At 39.8% G+C, this 19,115-nt stretch overlaps 1 protein-coding gene across 5 annotated transcripts in view; it reads right to left on the bottom strand.

The window, feature by feature from the left end:
- Positions 1–1,374: 1,374 nt before the first annotated feature.
- The window catches only part of ATG2B (autophagy related 2B), a 70,178-nt gene continuing 52,437 nt past the window's right edge, over positions 1,375–19,115 (bottom strand). For all 5 annotated transcript variants that reach the window (XM_019552477.1, XM_019552479.1, XM_019552478.1 and 2 more), the window contains exons 33-42: positions 14,728–14,922; positions 14,035–14,136; positions 13,177–13,255; positions 12,025–12,229; positions 10,018–10,087; positions 9,295–9,377; positions 8,559–8,680; positions 8,288–8,442; positions 6,968–7,117; positions 1,375–6,105 (exon numbers count right to left, since the gene is read on the bottom strand). In XM_019552477.1, coding sequence (XP_019408022.1) covers positions 5,875–6,105; positions 6,968–7,117; positions 8,288–8,442; positions 8,559–8,680; positions 9,295–9,377; positions 10,018–10,087; positions 12,025–12,229; positions 13,177–13,255; positions 14,035–14,136; positions 14,728–14,922 — 1,392 coding nt within the window. In that variant the 3' untranslated portion in view covers positions 1,375–5,874. The remainder of the gene's footprint in view (positions 6,106–6,967; positions 7,118–8,287; positions 8,443–8,558; positions 8,681–9,294; positions 9,378–10,017; positions 10,088–12,024; positions 12,230–13,176; positions 13,256–14,034; positions 14,137–14,727; positions 14,923–19,115) is intronic.

Here is a 19,115-nt window from a genome sequence, read left to right on the forward strand (position 1 = left end):
TCCTCTCTAATCACCTGTAAGGAGAAAAAAAAATGACTTACAGGAAAATATCAACTCTCCAGTTTGCAAGGTCTCCAGATGATCTGGGTTCAAACTGCAGGCCAGCAGGACCAGGTGCTGTTATCCAGATTGGTATTCCATACAAAGAGCCTGTGGTTTCTCAGTCTTCTTCCTTTTGACTAGTCTGGAGACAGCGAGGCACCAGCTCTTCCTGGTATTGTGATAGCTTAAGAGAAACAAACCTCTTTTGGTATTTACCTATACCTTCATGGCTGCAATTTCAGCTTGCTTGAAACCCCACTACAACAGGCTGCTCTCCAGAGTTCATCTGAGCACATGGGGGAACTAAAGGTTTAGATCCAGGCAAAGAAGTGAGTCTAGCCTGTGGGGGCATCTGGGGCACTCCCCAGAACACAAAGCTCAGAAATGGGGAAGCTTGAACCCCGACTTTCTGTAAGTTCCACAGAGAGCCCATCCTTGGAAAGCCTTCGACTAGCAGATACAATTCCCTCCACAGAGCTTACAAACAAGATATTGAGACTTACGCTCTGCAGTATAGGTGCACATGGTAAAATGCATATATTTCATAATCAAATTTTCCTGACACTTTCCAGTGTGTAATCAGTTGTTCACCCAATTGTCAGACAATCCAGGCTGGTGTTTTCCTCCGAGTACTTTTATCTAGGGTAAAATATATTTGTAAATCTTTTAGGAAAAGAAACCAGCTACTTCTGAGAGTGAAGAATGCTTTATGCTTTAATCCAAAGTAAAAAGCTGTACACCTGTTTCAATGTTTGTGCATTTTTTTCTGTGGTTATCTTTTTCCCTACAGGACCCAGGCCATACGCAGTGCACTGAATGGATAATATTCTGGGAATGCATTTGGGTTGCATGATAGAGGCTACTGTCTGGAGGGAGAGGGACAGAAGTTTCACTCAAGCCAGTATAAGTGATCAGAAACCAGTCCAAATCTGTAACACAACAGACGTTCAGTGCACATGAAATGGTTTCAAAATGACTGAAACTTTTTAAAAATAAACCTGGATGAAAATAAATCGGACTTAACCAATTTAGGTTAAATCAGTTTATTGAACTTCTGTCCCAGATCCCCTCCAGATTCAAGCTGTCTGTCCGTATGTGTTCATGTAGTTTTAAGAATGTTTCAGAACGCGTATGAACAATAGGGTTGCATTACACTGCAAAGCAGCATAAAGTTAGGATTATGTATACCTGTGCAATCTTATATGCAAACAATATGTAAGAACATTTAATGCCAAATAACTGGGTATGGAAGGCGGCTAAATACTTTTAAGAGTCAAATCTTCTGTAGTCATATTCTACACTAAGTATATACATTTAGGAGTGAAAACTGACTCAAGGAAGATTATGATGTTTATTCATGTATCAACAATCCACAGTTTTTTGTTAAATATATTTAACAGAGGAGCCTATTTGTAGAAGGCCTTTTACCATTTTAATATACTAAAATATACATCAAGATTGGTGAACTTATGATCTAAAAATAGTTCTCAAACATGTATTGAGGGTACAAGTACTTTAAGCAAAAAAGGAAGATTAAATATTTAAATTCCCTTCAAGAGTGGTTTCTGATTTCATAAGATTATACAGGCTTTACACTAGCAAACTATATACAAACAATGCCACAAAACTACTTTGACTACAAATATGTAAAAAATATACAGATACATATACACAAACCATTCCTCTTTTGTCTAAGCTGTATTAGCTTTAAGAAATCCAGTATAAATGCACAATTAACATTTTAAACTAATTTTGTGATTACTTTATTATAAACAAGATTAGCAAGATTTAAAGCAAAGTTAAAACAGCAGAGACTGAAAACTAGACACAGATTAGAACTAGATGAAAAGATGCAGCTAAACTGACTTAGTATCTACCATCCTTATGTTGAAGAAGCTTATATTGCTGTGAAATCTGAGACATTTAGGAATATGTACTAATCTAAACTAACTTCTGGATTTCACTGTTGTTTTGCAAATAAACATATTTGAATGTAGTTGAAATAATTCAGGTGTCACATTTTCAGGTGTCTGGAACAAGTCCAGCAAAAAAGGAATTTAGCTTCTTGATGCCATCTTGCCATTAAATGGCATTTTGTTCTATCAAGGAAACCCATCTCCTGTTAGCTACATCAGACATTGAAACATGGATAAAATAACCAGGAGCAATTAAAAGATTAACCCCCACACCCATGTTCTTTCACTGATGGAAGATGAATACATCTACCATCCACCAATGTGTGGAATCACTGATGACCTATCCTAACCTCCTGAATCAGAAAGCAAGTATTGAATACACTGCATCATTAGAATTGCATTCCGTCCTGAAATTTAGCAGCTTTCAATTAATACGAGAAAGTCTCCTCTGAGTGGAAGTGGTCACAGGTTCTTTTCAATCCCAGGCGAGGTGTTTATAAAGAGGCTCTCTTAGAAAGACAGAAAAGCTCTCAGGTAATTCCAGGACACCTGTCACTAGTATTCTACATGCCAAGAAGCTTAAGAAAATGAAGATGACAGTTCTAAGCCTGTCTCTCTGGACAACATCAGACTACACAATAGTAAAGATAGTGTCAGTTGACTCAATAACTTTATTGAGTTTTTGTATGGAAAAAGGCAAAACATCAAGCTGTGTACATTATTTTACATCCATGTGATATGTAGATTGAACAGATTGCACCTGCTTATACTCCCTAAGAGTCATGAAAAATGTTAGTAACTAAACTGGAGTTTTTACAGTGGAGAATTCAAAAGTCTGATAACCCTGTGACAAACCTCCTCATGCTAATGGAGAACTGTAGCACTATATCTGTCCACTCCTGATATATCATCTATGATGCAGGGAACTCATTTTGTAAAGTACTCAACACTTATAGTAATGTACAGTATATCTGGTGAATCCCTTTTTGTACATGTTCTACAATTTTTTTTTGATTGAGAGCATAGATTGTCCACATTTCAGAACATCTTAAGGGGACACTGTCTTAATTTAAACGTTGTTATTCTTGTTGTAATATTAAAAAATTCCCCTGCAGCATTCATAACACATTAGACAGTGCCAATTGCCAACTTGTGGCAAACAAAAAAGTAGCAAGGGGACCCTCTGTACATTGCATGTGATGGACTGGGAAGGTGGTAGGCAGCACAGTGGCAAACAGGACAGAGCAGAAAACAGAGCACCGGATGAGGCAGGGGAGGAAGATTAGAATGGCATTTGGGAAGGGCGTGGTATTTACTTTGTGGTATGCCTGTATAGAGCATGTAAACCAAGCAGCTGGCCATTAAAAGACTGGTTTCATTAAGCAGTATGAATGAAATGTAAAGACTCAGACAATAGAAAAAGTGAAAAGTGAAGTTTAAAACTGTGCACTATTAACAGACCGCAAAAGAGGCAGCTTATAAAAATATACTATTTGACCTTGACAGCATGTCTCTGGATAGAAAATATATTCTAAGTGCATTACTGTAAACTTCGATCATGAAAAATTTGAAAACAAAATGAACGACTTCTTAAGTTCAGCTATGTAAAAGAGTTTATGTATATGACAGATATGCAGAACTATGCTGCTATGGAGGTAGGATATACTCCAAATAACTGGGCTACACCTAACCAGCTTGGTTTCTATGCTGGAATATTTCTAAGAGAAATCATGTAGCCTGGTAATAGCACATAGTAACAACTAATGCTGTACTATATAATGATTATAACTGTTAGCATAAATCCACTTAGTGATGATGCATTTAAGAGGCACCAAGTGGTTATTGGTATAAAATAAAGAAATTGCCAAATATTGATTAGGTGAGGGGAAACACACACAAGATGCCACAAGCATTTTTATTACAGTACAGTCATTCATGCTATTAATCTTCAGGTGTTGTTTTTTTAATTGCATCTGCTCAGTTGGGACAAGACAACCAGTCATTTGAACAGGAGTACCACAATTAAATGCATTCTTTAGATATAAAGCAAAGCCAGCAGTATGCTGTTCTGATCAAAACATGGATTTTAACTGAACATCTGTTTACGAGAAGAATGTTAAAAGTAGAAGTCAAACTGGCAGTTTTCTTTATAGGTTGCTCAGCTATAAAGTCACTCTGCTGTCCTTCAACTACTACTTAGGAATGGGTAGCAAACTGCTAGGGCAAGTAGGCCACGGTTCTTCCTCTCCATCCAGCAAGTACCTTTTGCTATTTTCCATGAGGGATCATGCACTAAGTGCAGCGTTGTTGCTGGCAGGGAAAAAAAAATAAGGGAGGAAGGCCCATTCCTTGCTTAACACCTTGAAAGCTTCTTAAGCATTCCTTTCTCTAGCAGAGAACTGCATGTAGCAAGTCTGCACTGCTTCTATTTGGCAAGGACAGCAACTGTATCAACTGAGGGGTTAGCTAATCATCCCCCACTCTCAAACTGTCAACAATTGGAAGGATTTTCCTCCCCGCCTTCTGTCTCCCCAACTTGTTACAGAAGTCCAGGTATAGGGGGTTTACTCTACAGCTCATTCTCAGCAGTTTTGCCTGTTCACCTACTATCCATACATCATCAATAGGATCTGCCCAGGCCCTGCCCTTAAGTGACAATTGGGAACCTGGAAACAATGTCAAGATCAATTCTGAGTTTTTGTTTCTTCTTTATGGATCTAACAAACATGGATTACCCGCAATATTAATTAGCTTATTTTAATTTATGTCCCTTCGTGACATTTAGATAATCAACACTGTACTAAAGGAATTTTTAAAAATGCCATGTTGTTAGAGTGCCATAACACTACTGTGCAACAATGGAATCTTTAAATGAAAGGTAGCTTATTAAAATACATGCTACGTAACATTTTAATTATTAAATGAAATATTGTTACTTGGTTTAGGGACCTCATCTTGCCAAGAAACTCCTCCTACCTAACACAATACTGTAATAGCCTTCTATTTAAGAGTACAGCTATTTTCGGCATAGCTGTTGGTAGACAAGAAGACAAAGAAACTGGTACCTCTTTTATCAGGAGTAGCTTAAACAAATGTAAGACATCTTATTCTGTGTTCTGTTTTTTAGGGTCTTCATCTAATGATGTCCCTTTCAATAATTTGCATAAGTCTCTAAACCACATAAAAGGATAATGCACATTACATTTTATTAACACTATAAAAAAAGCACAATATACAGGCATATTCTTTAAAGTGCAACGCAACAGAACATGTCTGCAACATTCAGGTTCTTCAAAAACCCACAAAAAAATAGGAGTTTGATATTTAGAAGGAACAATTCTTGTTCAGAAAAAATGAGTCTAAATTCTGAACAGTTACTGAGAGATTGCCCTTGTTTTATGTCTTATACTAAAAGCAATGTTCATCACCACAAAATCATAAAAATCCTATCTGCTTCCATATCATGGCTTCCTGATCACATCACAAGTTAAAACTTTTATCTTTCAGTTACCAAAAAGCATCTGTGGAGCCCTTTATTGAAGACAGTTTGAGCATGCTCAAGAAAACATTTTAAAATATATCTAGTGTGACCAAATGGACTGCTGTTAATGACACATCAAATGTACCAAGGAAAACATGGTAAATGAAATAAAGCAAGCATGTCTTTAACTTGGCAGCAAATGGTCCACCATATTTGGCACTAGCTACCAAATGGTTTGGTAACACACAGCATGTCCACAAGAAGTACCACTTTGCTTTTCATTGCTGAAGTTTTTGGTTGGATGTTCTGCTATCAAGTTGTTTGAAAACCTCTTCCGTTCCTGAGATGAGCATAATGAAATGAGTTCCATCTACAGCTGCCATTTGGACGTCATCTCTTATACTCCCAGCCTCATGCTGAGCCAGATTCAAAATATCAGTCCTCCCCAAGACGCCATTTTTGAGACTCTTCTTGACGTACATCTGGCCTGATTTGGTTTCGCATTCCACCTAACACATTTGATGTTGCCTCTGTTGCAACGATGAGAGGCTTCACGACAGCTGGTGGAATTTGGCGGAGGACTCCTCCCACTGCTCCAGTTACCCCTCTGTTTTCATGCTCACGAGCAGCAGTTTCGTAGATGGTCTGGGCAGTATCTGTAATCCCCTTGAAAGATCAACAACGAGTGGTTACCCAAGAGAAAATCCACCCCCCTTCTAATTTTGTCAGTGATTTAAATTACTCAGCAGAGATTATTTTTGTGAATTTCATCAACAGACTATACCTACACAGTTTAGTTTGGGTCTAAACATTCATTTTATCCAATACTTACTAAAAGTGTAGGAAGAACGATCTAATATAACTGCTTATAGAATTTCTCAGGCAGCGGAGGTAGAAGCTGCAAGCAATCAGCGTAAAAGATACTTTTCCAAGCTGACTGCGTTCACTGAATGCTTCCCCTCTCAGTAAAAGCGATCTTACATCCTTTCTTCACTCCATAAAGATCACTCCAAATAACAATCAGACTAAAAACAGTGGACATTTACTTATGGAAAATATCGAGCATGCAACTAAGCTACAAAACAATAGCCACAACTCACCTAACTGTCCATACTTAAAACGCATCACAATCCACGACTCATACATTTGTTTTATGCACAGGCAATTGCTTAAATAGTAAATACTGAAAGTTAGTGCTAAACATTGTCAAAAGTTAGTTTTATATCCTTCTGAGGTATTTGATATTCAGTAGGAAAAGAAAAATCTGTAAAATACAGTTCATTAAATTTACCTCATTTAATTGATTCCCTTTTCAGGCTGCCCTGGTTTAACGATTTTTCTCAAATCTTCTCGCAAGCCTTTTCTACACAATGAAGTCTACCAAGCCAGGCTGCACATTTCAAACTGATAGTCTTATAATTTCAAAACCATGTTTTAATACCATTTTACATATAGCAGATTTTGCAGTAGCAACTTTTAAATATGGTTTGGAAAAAAGGAAAAGGAAATAAGCAGCATTTACTCATACCTCTTTTACCACACTATAGGCTTTGGCCACACCTTCCCGCAGATCTACTGGCTGATGAGCCAAGCGATAGCGAGATAATCGCTTCATCTTTTTTGTCTCAATACAACTAGGGCCTGGGGAAACCATATCATAAGCAGTTTCTGCAGCTGCCTAGGGATTAGAAGAGATGAAAAATAAGTTAATAGAATCATAACATACACACGATCACATACCAAAACCAGCCCAATTTATAACAACTGCAAGGTGGACAGAATACTAGGAGAATTCGGCTATTTTTTTTAAGAGTGAAAAATAACATTTTTCATGCATTCCTCCCTTCTCAACTGTCAGAACACTGGGCAGCTGTAATTTAAAGAGAAACTACAGTCTTAGAATATTTATATTACATCCCAAGACAGTCTCTTTTCTTTCATAGCCTAAATTACCACACACAAGCAAAAAAGAAGGAAATTAAGCCTTACCCCCTCCCCTCTCTCATCCAAGAGTATTGGGACAATAACACTTACCTAGGTAGAGTAATTTAATCAAGACAATTTAAATAACTTTAAGAAAAGAAATCATTAATTAAAATTGGGCTGTGGCTTTGTAAGTTAAGTTGGAAAGTGTGTCATTTCAGCTTGAAAGTTTATAGTGAAATGGTTGTTTATGTTGTTATTACTATTAAGGGATCTTTCAGAATTTTAGAAAACTGAATAGTCAAAAATAAAAACACTGAAAATCAAGGCTCAGCTCCTACAGATAGCTAAGAAGGTGAATAACTTGACTCGCATAAATGACAATGGACAATTGAAGTCAGCAGTAAGTTAAGCATATGCAACATTTGCAGCTTCAGGAACTAAAATTATGTAGTTTTTTTTTATCTGAGGCATAAAACTGTTTTCACTTTAAAATAAAGTTACTTTGATGTTTACTGAAGTTATAAAGACTTTGGAAACAGTGGTAAACAGTCTCCATGTCAAAAGAATTTTAGATTATACAAACAAAAACTATTCACTTCAGCAATTTAAGGCTGTAACATTGAAAAAATAACAGCCTACCAATATGCAAATAAAAATCATGTGCATTTAAAAACTTATCCTAATCCATTTTCTCCCATTCTAGCTGTTTTATTAGTGTCAATGTTTCTGCGTTGCAAGTGTTTCAAATTATATCAAATGACAGCAAATTTTACTATGCCAGGGCAAAGACTGCCCTTTTTGTGTGCAGCACCCTGCACCCAGCTTTACCGTGTCACCTAGATCATAACTGGGGTATTCAGTTGTTCCCTATTACTACAATTTGCCCTCCTTTGTCTAACCCCAAATATAATGCAAAACACACCTGTATAGTTTGAACCATCCTGTTTGTTAGCTCTAAAGCTGCCATTGCAGTGGAAGTACCAAAGGAAGCTGCTCCTCTTTGAAAGCCTCTTACAATACGACCATCCTTTCGGTACTGCTCTATTGGTAGCCACACCAAATCCTTCAGACCTTGAACTGAAATTACCGACAGAATGCCATACTTAGTAACTTGTTAGATAAACTCTCATACCTTCAAGAGGCACCTCAAATCTGGAGGCACACAAAATCTGGAGAGACAGAACTGAACTCACCTAACTGTACTAAAGAATGCATGGGCCCTACTCCTCCCAGGATTCCCGGCAGCTGGTTTTTCTTTATATCATTAAGCCATTCAGTAATAGCATAAGAGAATAACTTATCCACACCCAACAAACTGAAACCAAACAGAATTATTAGTATTACGAAAACAAAAGATGACGTATTTTGAGGCACATGTCTGTTGAATGAAAAGAAAAAGACATTTTTTTGACACTAGAGAAATCCAGGTTAAAATGCCATGCTCTGCTACTTTTGGAGGACCCAGTTTTTTGTCTAAGTCTCATCAAATAAATTACAGAATTCCACTTGGGAGCATCAGTTTAAAGAGTTAATGGGCAGGAAGAAAGCTTGTTGAAAATCTTGACAGATAAGCAATATAGCTCCATGTTACTTCTTTAGGCTTTTATTCAGGAAAACACTTCATTTTAAGGCTTTAATGTGACGGTCATCATATACTGAAGTACTGGCCTTAATATGGATATGTTTTTTTACCAAATCATTTTAGTAAACTGTCAGCCCCCAAATCTGCCAAAGTCATAGCACCAAATGCCTTTAAACAAGACAGCACCCATTAAAATGAAGTTTCTGCTGATAAAATAATTGCAAAAATGTTTTAAATTTTAACTATACCTAACTCAGTATTTACTTTTTGTCTGCTATATTTAGTTACAAACAATATTTACATGCAATTTGCAGTAAATATTTCACACTACAATTATGCAAACTTACCCATGTCGATAGCAGAGTCTCTTCAGCTTCAACTCTGAGCAATTTAATTGAGCAAGACCGATCAGAATCCCAGCTAAAGTACCCTGAAAGTTAAACACTCAGTAAAAAAACTTTGCAGTTGGGAAACAACTAACCGGATCACACTCAAATATTATTGTATACATTTCATAGGTCATAGAGTACGAAGACTGAGCAGAAGAGACATGCAACTTAGGTGGTATAAGAGGAATCTATGGATGGTACAAGGCTCTCCGACAATTTGGAAGTGTGTCAAGGAATGCATCCAAGGCATCACCGGAATGCTTGTGGCCACTTAGGCAGGGCTCTTGGCCTTAGTCACCTTGGCCCGAGCTGAATGGAGGTCAATTATATCCACTAGACTCTATCCCTCTGTTCTCAATTTAATTAGAAAGTAGGACAGGGAAACTAACTAGTTCAGAGAAGCATGAGGTTTTGTAGACAGCAACCTAATTAATCAGATACTACGACTGGTTCATGACCCTACCTTTTCCCTAACTTTAGACTAAACATAACTAACCATCTCTCTTCTCAATTTAAGATTTCAACACCACTTAATTTTATTGAACATTTATAGGAATAATGTTTCAAAATTGCTCCAGATTACATCAGTAATGGGCAGGTGGCATAAAGAATAACTCAGCCAGTGGAAAGAAACACAGAAGCATTAGTTGTGCTTTTATAGTCTCAGTAGTGTAAACAAACCTGATCCATCGATACGTGTTTGCCATGGTAATCAAGTCGTATTGGAACTTCTGAGGCAAATCGAAATTCTCTGAAATTTACAAAGGATAACCAATTAGAGAGAGAGAGGGGGAGAGAGCGAGAGAGAGACAGAGAGAGAGGCAAATTAATCCATTTAACTGGAAAACCACTATATGAAACAGAAATAAATGCCTCTCATGCTATAATTTACATTACTTTTTTTAAAGGCATAAAATCACTATAGTGTCTAGTACCATGCACATTACAGTATGTGCCAACTCTGTGGTCCTGTAAAAATGTAATGGAAAGGAGTTTGATGTTTGTTTCAATGATTTCAAATTCAAGCTAATAATGTAATAAAACTGTTTATAACTGACAGATCTGAATATTCAGACTATCAGGAAGTCACATCTGTATTCTTTCTGAGTACTGCACCAGTACAAGAGTACCTGTAAACCATGGGTTTTCAACCTTTTTGGGTCAGTGTATCCCTGGCAGCCAGTCAAGAAGCCAGGAGTCCCCCAACAGCCAGATGAGCAGGGGGATGGGGAGAGTGTGTCCCCCAGTGATTGGGGGGCAGGTTCATATACCCCTGGTTGAAACCAAACCTTGCCCTCATTTTCATCAGTACAGCTACCTCCACTGGATCTAACAAGTGAAATTAGGGCAGTATTTGGCCCTCCAACTGGAATTTAGCTAACAGTTCCATTGGTGGTACACAGAGTAGCACAGAACCATGCTTACTCTCCCACAGCTTGATTCTGCCATGCTAACAGAAAGACAGTTCATTGTTATACATACGCTAGCCAATTGCCCATCAAGGAAGACAGACTTCATAGGAGTGTTTACATGGCCAGCCCCAGTTTTACAATGGGGTGGCCATGTAAACACTCCCTCCGCTGCTGCCACCTCCTCCTCCATCCCCTGGTGCAGGGACTCCCTCCCCGCACCCACCTCTACCTCCTCTTCTGAGCAGCAGGGCTTCTCCCCACCTCCGTGCCTCCCTTCCCTCCCTGCCGGCTGTTGGTGATAAAAGTTGTGGGGTGCATGCACACAAGGCAACCCTGCCCTGCCAAGCATGGAGGGGCATCAGGGCCAGGCAACACCACCACTGTGACCACCCCACCCCCCATTTGCCTCCTCCCACCCCGTGCTTGCCCAGGCCTGCACAGCCATTTGCTGCCCTCTCAGCAGCATAGACACAGTTGATGAAGAGCATTAAGGACAGACAGACTAAGCCATTTTCACACACACACACACACACACACACACACACACACACACACACACACACAGTTCTGTTAACCAGCATGTTACAAGCTGGCATGGCTCCACTAACCACCATGCCAACTTGTAAGATAAAGTCAAACTGGAAGTGCCCACTGTGGCACTTCCGGTTTCTCTGAGCCTCCCAGGCCTGGGGCAAAGCAGCCTGCACTGCCAAGCCCCCACAGCCTGGAGGCATAACAGGCTGCGTGGGGCCCACCTTCCTGTCCCGCAGGGCCCGTGGGAGGAGTGGCAATGTGGGGGGAGGGGTGGCCCAGACATGGAGGGAGAAGCGGCAGCTGGGGCCACTCAATTAATCAACATATTTTGTTATCTGGCATCGCCCATTCCCAGGGGATGCCGGATAACAGAGCTTTTACTGTATATACAGATCTCTCTCTCTCTCTCTAAATAAAGATTTCAATATGGCGCAGAAAACTGAATACGGTGCAATTTTTATAGTCACCTGTAGAACTCCTAAATCTCATTTCATAACATTTTATTACTCTAAAACTCCTCTACCCCATGGCATGATTTTTCCTTGCATCTACTGGTTGTTATACCCCAGTAAGATTAATAGAAAATTTTCCATGTACTTTGCAACTCTACATAAAAATATTAGATGTAAAGCAAAATAATTCTTGTTAATTCTAATTGAAAATTACTGTAATACAATATTTTAACATAGTAATTAAAATGGCTGAACAGTCACAAGGCTCAAAATCTTTGACTAGAACTTACCTAAAAAAAATTGGTTGATCCCCATATGATGCCATTTCATGAGAGAAATGATGGTCATCTCCATTAACCACATCCACAGAGTCAGCACTACCATTTTGGCTTGATTGTTTGTGTACTGTGAAAGAAATGACTGGACTTGGGACCTTGGAGTTGCTGAAATGCCTGGGTAAGGTACAGGTTACATCAGCACCAGGAGACTTTTTCACTGAGAGAATAAAAGTTGCATAGAGTAAACAAATAATTAATAATTTTTAATTTTATTTTCAAGCAGCCAGTACAATATGCGTTTTTTGTCTAATGAAAAGGATCCATGTTGCTGGATTTAATTTAAATGGTCTTCCTATGAATACTGGATTTCCACAGGGAGAATAATATTTATAAAATGTTCTTAATATGGGAAGTGCCCACATTATCCAAAATTACTTAAAAGAAAAAAAAAAAAGTGAGAGAGATAATAAAATTTCACCTAGTCTCTTTGAGAGACTGGGTAAAATGCTCAGACCTTCAGGTATATCTTTGCATGTTCATAACATTCATAAAAACTCTAGAGAGCATTACAGTCTAGACATTTCTGGAAGCTACATCAACAATAGTAGAAGATCTAATGCTAGTTACAAGTATGCACATACTACAATGTACTCAAATGGGGAATACTTGTTAAAAAAAGAAAAAATCCTTAATTTCTCACTGCTGGATTGAAGTACTACTTTGATGTGTCACAAAGTTCATATCGCTTGTATATAAACCTATGACAGTTCTTCTCCAAGACTAACTTTAAATTACTGATGCACTTTAGGAGAAAAGGAAAGGAAGCACACATTTGTTTTGTCCGTCTATACATTCTGTGAAACATACATGTTACAACAATTTCAGTAGTGTTCATTAACAGCGTTACAGTTTTGGGGTGCCTAATTTGAAAGAGTTTTTGCCTGCTTTTAATAGAGACTGAAGACCTGTGTAAATACCCACAAAACTCAAGAATACAAAATTAACAGACCCTTCACAAAGCTCCGTAGTTGTTTAGCTACATGGATTAACCATAATGTACTAAGACACACAGACATGGCAGAGTCTATGTGTATTTATTCATAGATATGCTTGAAGAGAAAGAGATTACAAGCAAGAGTTATAGCATTAGATAAATAAATCTACCTTCTGGATCTGGTGTCATTAATAGTTCCACTTCTGAAGAAAGGCTAGTAAAAAAATCCTTCAGAAAAAACAAGGCATCCTAAAGTAAAGATATATGATACAATCAGGCTAAAAGAATACAAATCACTGTAAGTCTCTGAAACATACTATCCACAATCCTGTATTTTTTTATTGCTGCACTGAAAAGGGGGACACACTTCAGTAGCCATCTCAAAATCTCTCAGGTGTAGAAGGGACCATTTCAGTCATTTAATTGAGTCCCTTAGTTTTACAAGCAACAACCTTACATCATTCTTCTGACAAAATAATAAAATGTTCATTTCAAAACCACTTAGGTGTTTCTCTCTTCACTGCCCTATTAAAAGGCTGTTTCAAAACTTTAATCCTCTGAAGGTTAGAAACTTTTTCTAAATTTCTAGCCTAAAATTATTCATGGGCTGCTTATACACATTTGCTCTTGTGCAAATGTTTTTTTAGCTGCTACACTTTTATTCCCTTCTTGGTGTTAATTCCCGAGTCATCTATAGACAACAATCATATCCTCTTCTCAGCTTTTCTTGTGCTAGGCCTAGCAAACCAAGCTCATTTATTCACCTCAAGCATAAGCTCTCCATTCTCTTGGCCATCCTCAAAACCCTTCTTTGCACCAGTTTCAGTTTGAATTAGTTATTTTTAAATATGGGTGTCCAGAGCTGTACATAATATTCAAGATGAAGAATCATCAGTGTCACTGGTGTTATTAATAACTGGTATTATTCCTTCTTTAATTCTAATTTCCCGAAAAGCTTTTAGAACTTGTACCGTTCAAAGGGCACAATGATAATTAACATAATCACTAGTGTTTTCTGCACAACCAACCTGGTCAATATTGAGGCGAAGTGGCATTAATGACACTCGTAAACAACATTCCTGTGGTGATCTGCCAGACTCTGGACGGACATGTAATGCTTTAACTGTTAACTGCAAAACAAGTGAGAAAGAGAGAAACTCAGCACACTTAAAACAATCAAAAACTTCGGACCATCAGTCAATACAAAAATGTTTACACTGCATTCATACCCTGAAATGTCTACAACCCCTATCCTTCTGACCCAGATCCCATTTGCTAATTATATTATAAAGGGAATAATGGTCAAGTAATTTATCCTGGACTTTAACATGTCAGAAGATTCACAGGAAACCTACAAATGTAAATTCTCTACATTCTCCATTGAATCATGTTCCTGCAATGGAACTTCAAATGTACACATACAAGGTAATGCATGCTTAAAAGTATGAACAGATAGAGGAGTTTAAATAATCTTGTGCATAACTATACACTTCTAATAATAGCAATGTCTGATAGATTATTAACGGAATGGATTTTGCATTCATTTCTCTATTGGCAGGATATTAAGATAATAGCCAGTACTGACAAACGGCCTATATTCTTACAATGTTTCATGAACTCACTCCCCCTGTTCTGCAACACCTAGAAGCTACTTAGACCATTCTCAGAATGAAAGTGTTTGATTATAATAACACCCAAAGGACAAAATTTCACAATCGTACCATATTGGAATGTGCTTTTCTGGGCATTTCCTTACTGCAGTAGAGATACATAAATTTATTCATCTGTGATGTTGCCAAGCGATCCCTGATTTCCAGGTCTTGAACAATAAAAACCTGCCTGGACACTGGCTGCTCCAGTAGATTGGATTCACATTCTGGCCCACCTGGAGGGTACACCTCGTGTTGGAATTTCACCTTGTAACAGAAAGGAAGAAGGACATAGGCAGCTTGAGTGCAAGTGAACTTTCACAACGGGCCTGCTCCAGTGACTTGCATTCTCACGAAACTCACGCTCTTGCTTGCTCTCCCTAGCTAACAATTTTCTTATTTTACATCACTTTCTTTTCTTTCACTCTAGCTCCTCATCCATACTGCTTACAGCTCTAACCCTTACCCCTCACATCTCAGCCAGTGTTCTTTCCTCCTCTCTCTGCAGACTCTAGCAGCCTCCCTTTCATTAGTCCATCTCTACAGCAGTCCCTGAGTAGCCCTTTTTTCCTACTTGGATTCATTTAACTCTCTTCCCTTCTATCTTGCAAATTCTAGCTATCTCCTTGCCTTCCAATTACTGCAGCAAAGGAAGTGAAACAGAGGCCTCTGAAAAGCATCTCTATCCAGGATACTTGCAATAACATTGTGGATATTAGCAATGCAGATATCAGTTAGGGATGTAAACAGTTAAATGACAATTCCACTTATACCATTTACTGTTTAGCAACCTCTGTCAGGAACAGCCCTGGCCTACTACATCTTCACTGTGCTCCTAGTGTTGTGCAGGTCCAAGGCCACTGGCAGACAGCAAGGCACAGGCAGGAGGCAGCAGACACGGCTGAGCCACAAGGGGGGTGCTGCCCAGTTGCGGAGCTGTAGCTTCCCCTCCCCCCCAACAGCAGGGGCTGGAGCTGTGGACAGAGCTGCAGCTACAGACCTATCTTGTGCCCAGATCCTGAACCCACTGGCATGGGGAGGAGGAAGATGCTAGGCTCTCCAAAAGGGTCAGTCAGGGCCTTACTGCCACAGCAGCAGGACTTCCGGCCGTGTGGTGGGTCTGCCTGCCCCTGCCTACAGCAACAGGGCACTGGTAGAGTAATGGGCTCCCTCTGCCCCCTGCTGCACTAGTACTGCCGTGGCCTGGACCTGGGAGGCTCCTCCATGCTGCCAGGCCAGCGGCCAGCACCCCCCCCCCCAATCTCACCACAGAGGAAGGTTTTTGAGAGAATTATTCTGGCACATGTCCACAAGGGGCCAGCAGGGGAGATTATGCTTAGGGGCAAACAACATGGGTTCATTAAAGGCAGGTCCTGTCAGACCAATCTGGTGGCCTTCTATGAACACGTCACCAAATCCTTAGATGCAGGGGTAGCAGTGGACAGTCTTCCTGGAATTTTGGAAGGCCTTCGACACTGTCTCTCACCCTGTTCTCATTAAAAAACTGGGGGACTGTGGTGTCAACACCTACACAGTCAAATGGGTCGCTAACTGGTTGGAGGATCGCACCCAGAGAGTGGTGGTGGGCAGGTCATTTTCAACCTGGAGGGATGTGGGCAGTGGGGTCCCTCAGGGCTCGGTCCTCGGGCCCGCACTGTTCAACATCTTCATCAGTGACTTGGACAAGGGGGTAAAAAGCACCCTGTTCAAATTTGCTGATGACACTAAGATGTGTGGGGATGTGGCACCAAGTTATGGGGAAGTGTGGTCACATTTGAAGATAGGTTACAGATGCAGGCAGATCTAGATAGGCTAGCGGGTCAGAACCAAATGAAGTTCGTCATTAAGAAATGTCAAGTGCTCCGCCTGGGGATGAACAATCCCCTACACAACTGCAGGCTTGGCAATGCCAATATGACCAGCTCTACAAATGAAAGAGTCTTGGGGGTAATAACAGACCACAGCATGAATATGAGCCAGCAGTGTGACTGTTGCTAGCAGGGCAAATAATACTCTGGCACGCATCAATCGATGCATCTCCAACAAGACCAAGGAGGTGATCCTTCCAGTTGAGAAGACCCCAACTGAAGTACTGCATCCAGTTCTGGGCGCTGCACTTTAACAAGGACATTTTAGAACTTGAGAGTCCAGAGAAGGGCCACCTGTATGATTAGAGGCGTGCATGGCAAGCCATATGAGGAAAGGCTAAGGGACCTGGGACTCTTCAGCCTGAAAGTGAGAAGGTTGAGAGGGGACTTGGCAGCAGCTTACCGCTACGTCAGGAGAGTACATCGGGGACTTGGGGAACAACTGTTCACCAGGGTGCCCTTGGGGAAAACCAGGAGTAATAGCCACAAAGTCCTGGAAGACTGTTTCAGGCTCAAATTAGGAAAAACTTCTTCACAGTTAGGGTGTCCAGACTGTGGAATAAGCTCCCTCCAGAGGTGATGCGATTGCCTACCCTGGAAATCTTCAAGAGGAAACTGGACAGTCATCTTGTTGGGGTCACCTAACCCCACTTGTCATTTTTCCTGCCTGATGCAGGGGGCTGGACCCGATGATCTTCCAAGGTCCATTCCAGCCTTACAACCTATGACTCTATGAATCTACGAGAGGAACACTTTAACACACTAAGCCTTAGAAACAACATGTAAAGCATCTGCAACAATTTAAAAGCAACCATCAAATTCTACAGGATCATCAGTGAAATATTAATTTGGAACCTCTAACTCTTTGTTTTCTCCTTTTTAACAGTATGACAGATTCCCAGAAAAGGATCGTGTCAAAGATGCTTTACAAGGCACTGGTAAAAATGAAGAATAGGTTCTGTTATTTAATAGACAGATAGACATATTCACTTTAAGTTTCATCTGAATTGCCTATAGCTAATGACATTTTTCTTAGGGTAACACTTACACATTTAACTTCCATGCTAGAGCTGAGTTTATGATTTAAAAGTAACTAAACAGCATTAATTCTCAGGGACACATTTAATTATAGGGACATCTACTGGAAGGGAAGCAGCAGAGCCCAAGCAGTTCAGCAAATTCTTGGACTGTGCTGGGGATAACATTTGGTACAGATGGAAGGCCAACTACTGATGAAGCTCTTCTCCACTTGCTGCTCACAAACAGGGAAGAATTGGTTGAGAATGTGAAGGTGAAAAGTAACAGTAGGAGACAGTGACCATGAAATGATAAGCACTCAAGATCTGAAGGAGAGGAAAGAAGGAGAATAAAGTAGAATAGACACAGGACTTCAGAAAAGCAGACTTTAATAAACTGAGGGAACTAGTGGGTAGGATCCCCTGGATGACAAGGAATGCAGTAAGCCATATTAAAGGGTACCAAGCAAGTTATTCTGATGCAAGGGAAGAATGGGAAGTGCAGCAGAAGAGCAGCCTAGCCAGACAGCAGTCTCTTCAATATGCTGAAATTCAAAAAGGATGCTACAAGAAGTAGGAACTTGGACACAGAACTAGGGACAACTATAAGAGTACTGTGTGGACATGCAAGAAAAAAATTAGGAAGTCCAAGGCATGATTTGAGTTACAACAGGTAAGACACATACAAAGCAATAAAAATAAATTCTACAACTAATGTAAAAAATAAAACAACCAATGAAACCACTGGTCCCTTACAGAATGCAGAAGGCAAGCCAGTTATGGATGATGCAGAGAGGGCTGAAGTACTTAATGGCTTTTTTCTTCTGTCTTCACAAACAGAATAAGCCAATAGATGAGGACAGGAGTTAGCAAAGATAGGGAAGGAGACAAACAGCTTAGAAGAGAGGAAGAACAGGTATGGGATTATTTAGAGAAGCTAGAAGTTGGAGTTAGCAGGGCCAGATGGGATGCAATCTACAGCAGTGAGGGGACTGGCTGAAGTAACTGCAGAGACACTGGTTATCACGGAGGTCATGTGAGGTCCCAGAAGAATAGCAAATACAGTGCCAATCTTTAAGAAAAGGAAGAAGGATCCAGGGAATTGAAGACCAGTTTGACCATGATACCAGGAAAACTCATGGAGTAGGTCAAGGAATCTATTATGAAGCACCTAGAGGAGAACAATAACAAGTGATGCCTGACCAACCTGATTTCTTCCATAATAATGTGTCAGGCTCTGTGGATTGGAAGAAAGAAATAGATGGGTTATACCTTGATTTTAGTAAGGGCTTTGATATAGTCTCCTACAGCATTTGCATTAACAAACTAGGGAAATACAGACCAGACATAAATACTATGACATGGATAAAAAACTGGTTGACTCACTGGCTGAATTGTGCTAAATGAGCAGTCATAAATGACTCGATGGCTTGTGGGATGTGGTATCGAGTAGAGCTCCCCAGAAGTCTGTCCTGACTTTGGTACTGTTCAACATCTTCATTAATGATTTGGGTGATAGGACTGAGTGCATGCTTAGCAAATTTGCAAACAATACCAATTTGGTTAGAACTGCAGA

This window comes from Crocodylus porosus, unplaced genomic scaffold (assembly GCF_001723895.1).
Source record: "Crocodylus porosus isolate Cpor-Errol unplaced genomic scaffold, CroPor_comp1, whole genome shotgun sequence".
In the NCBI taxonomy this organism is placed as follows: Eukaryota; Metazoa; Chordata; order Crocodylia; family Crocodylidae; genus Crocodylus; species Crocodylus porosus.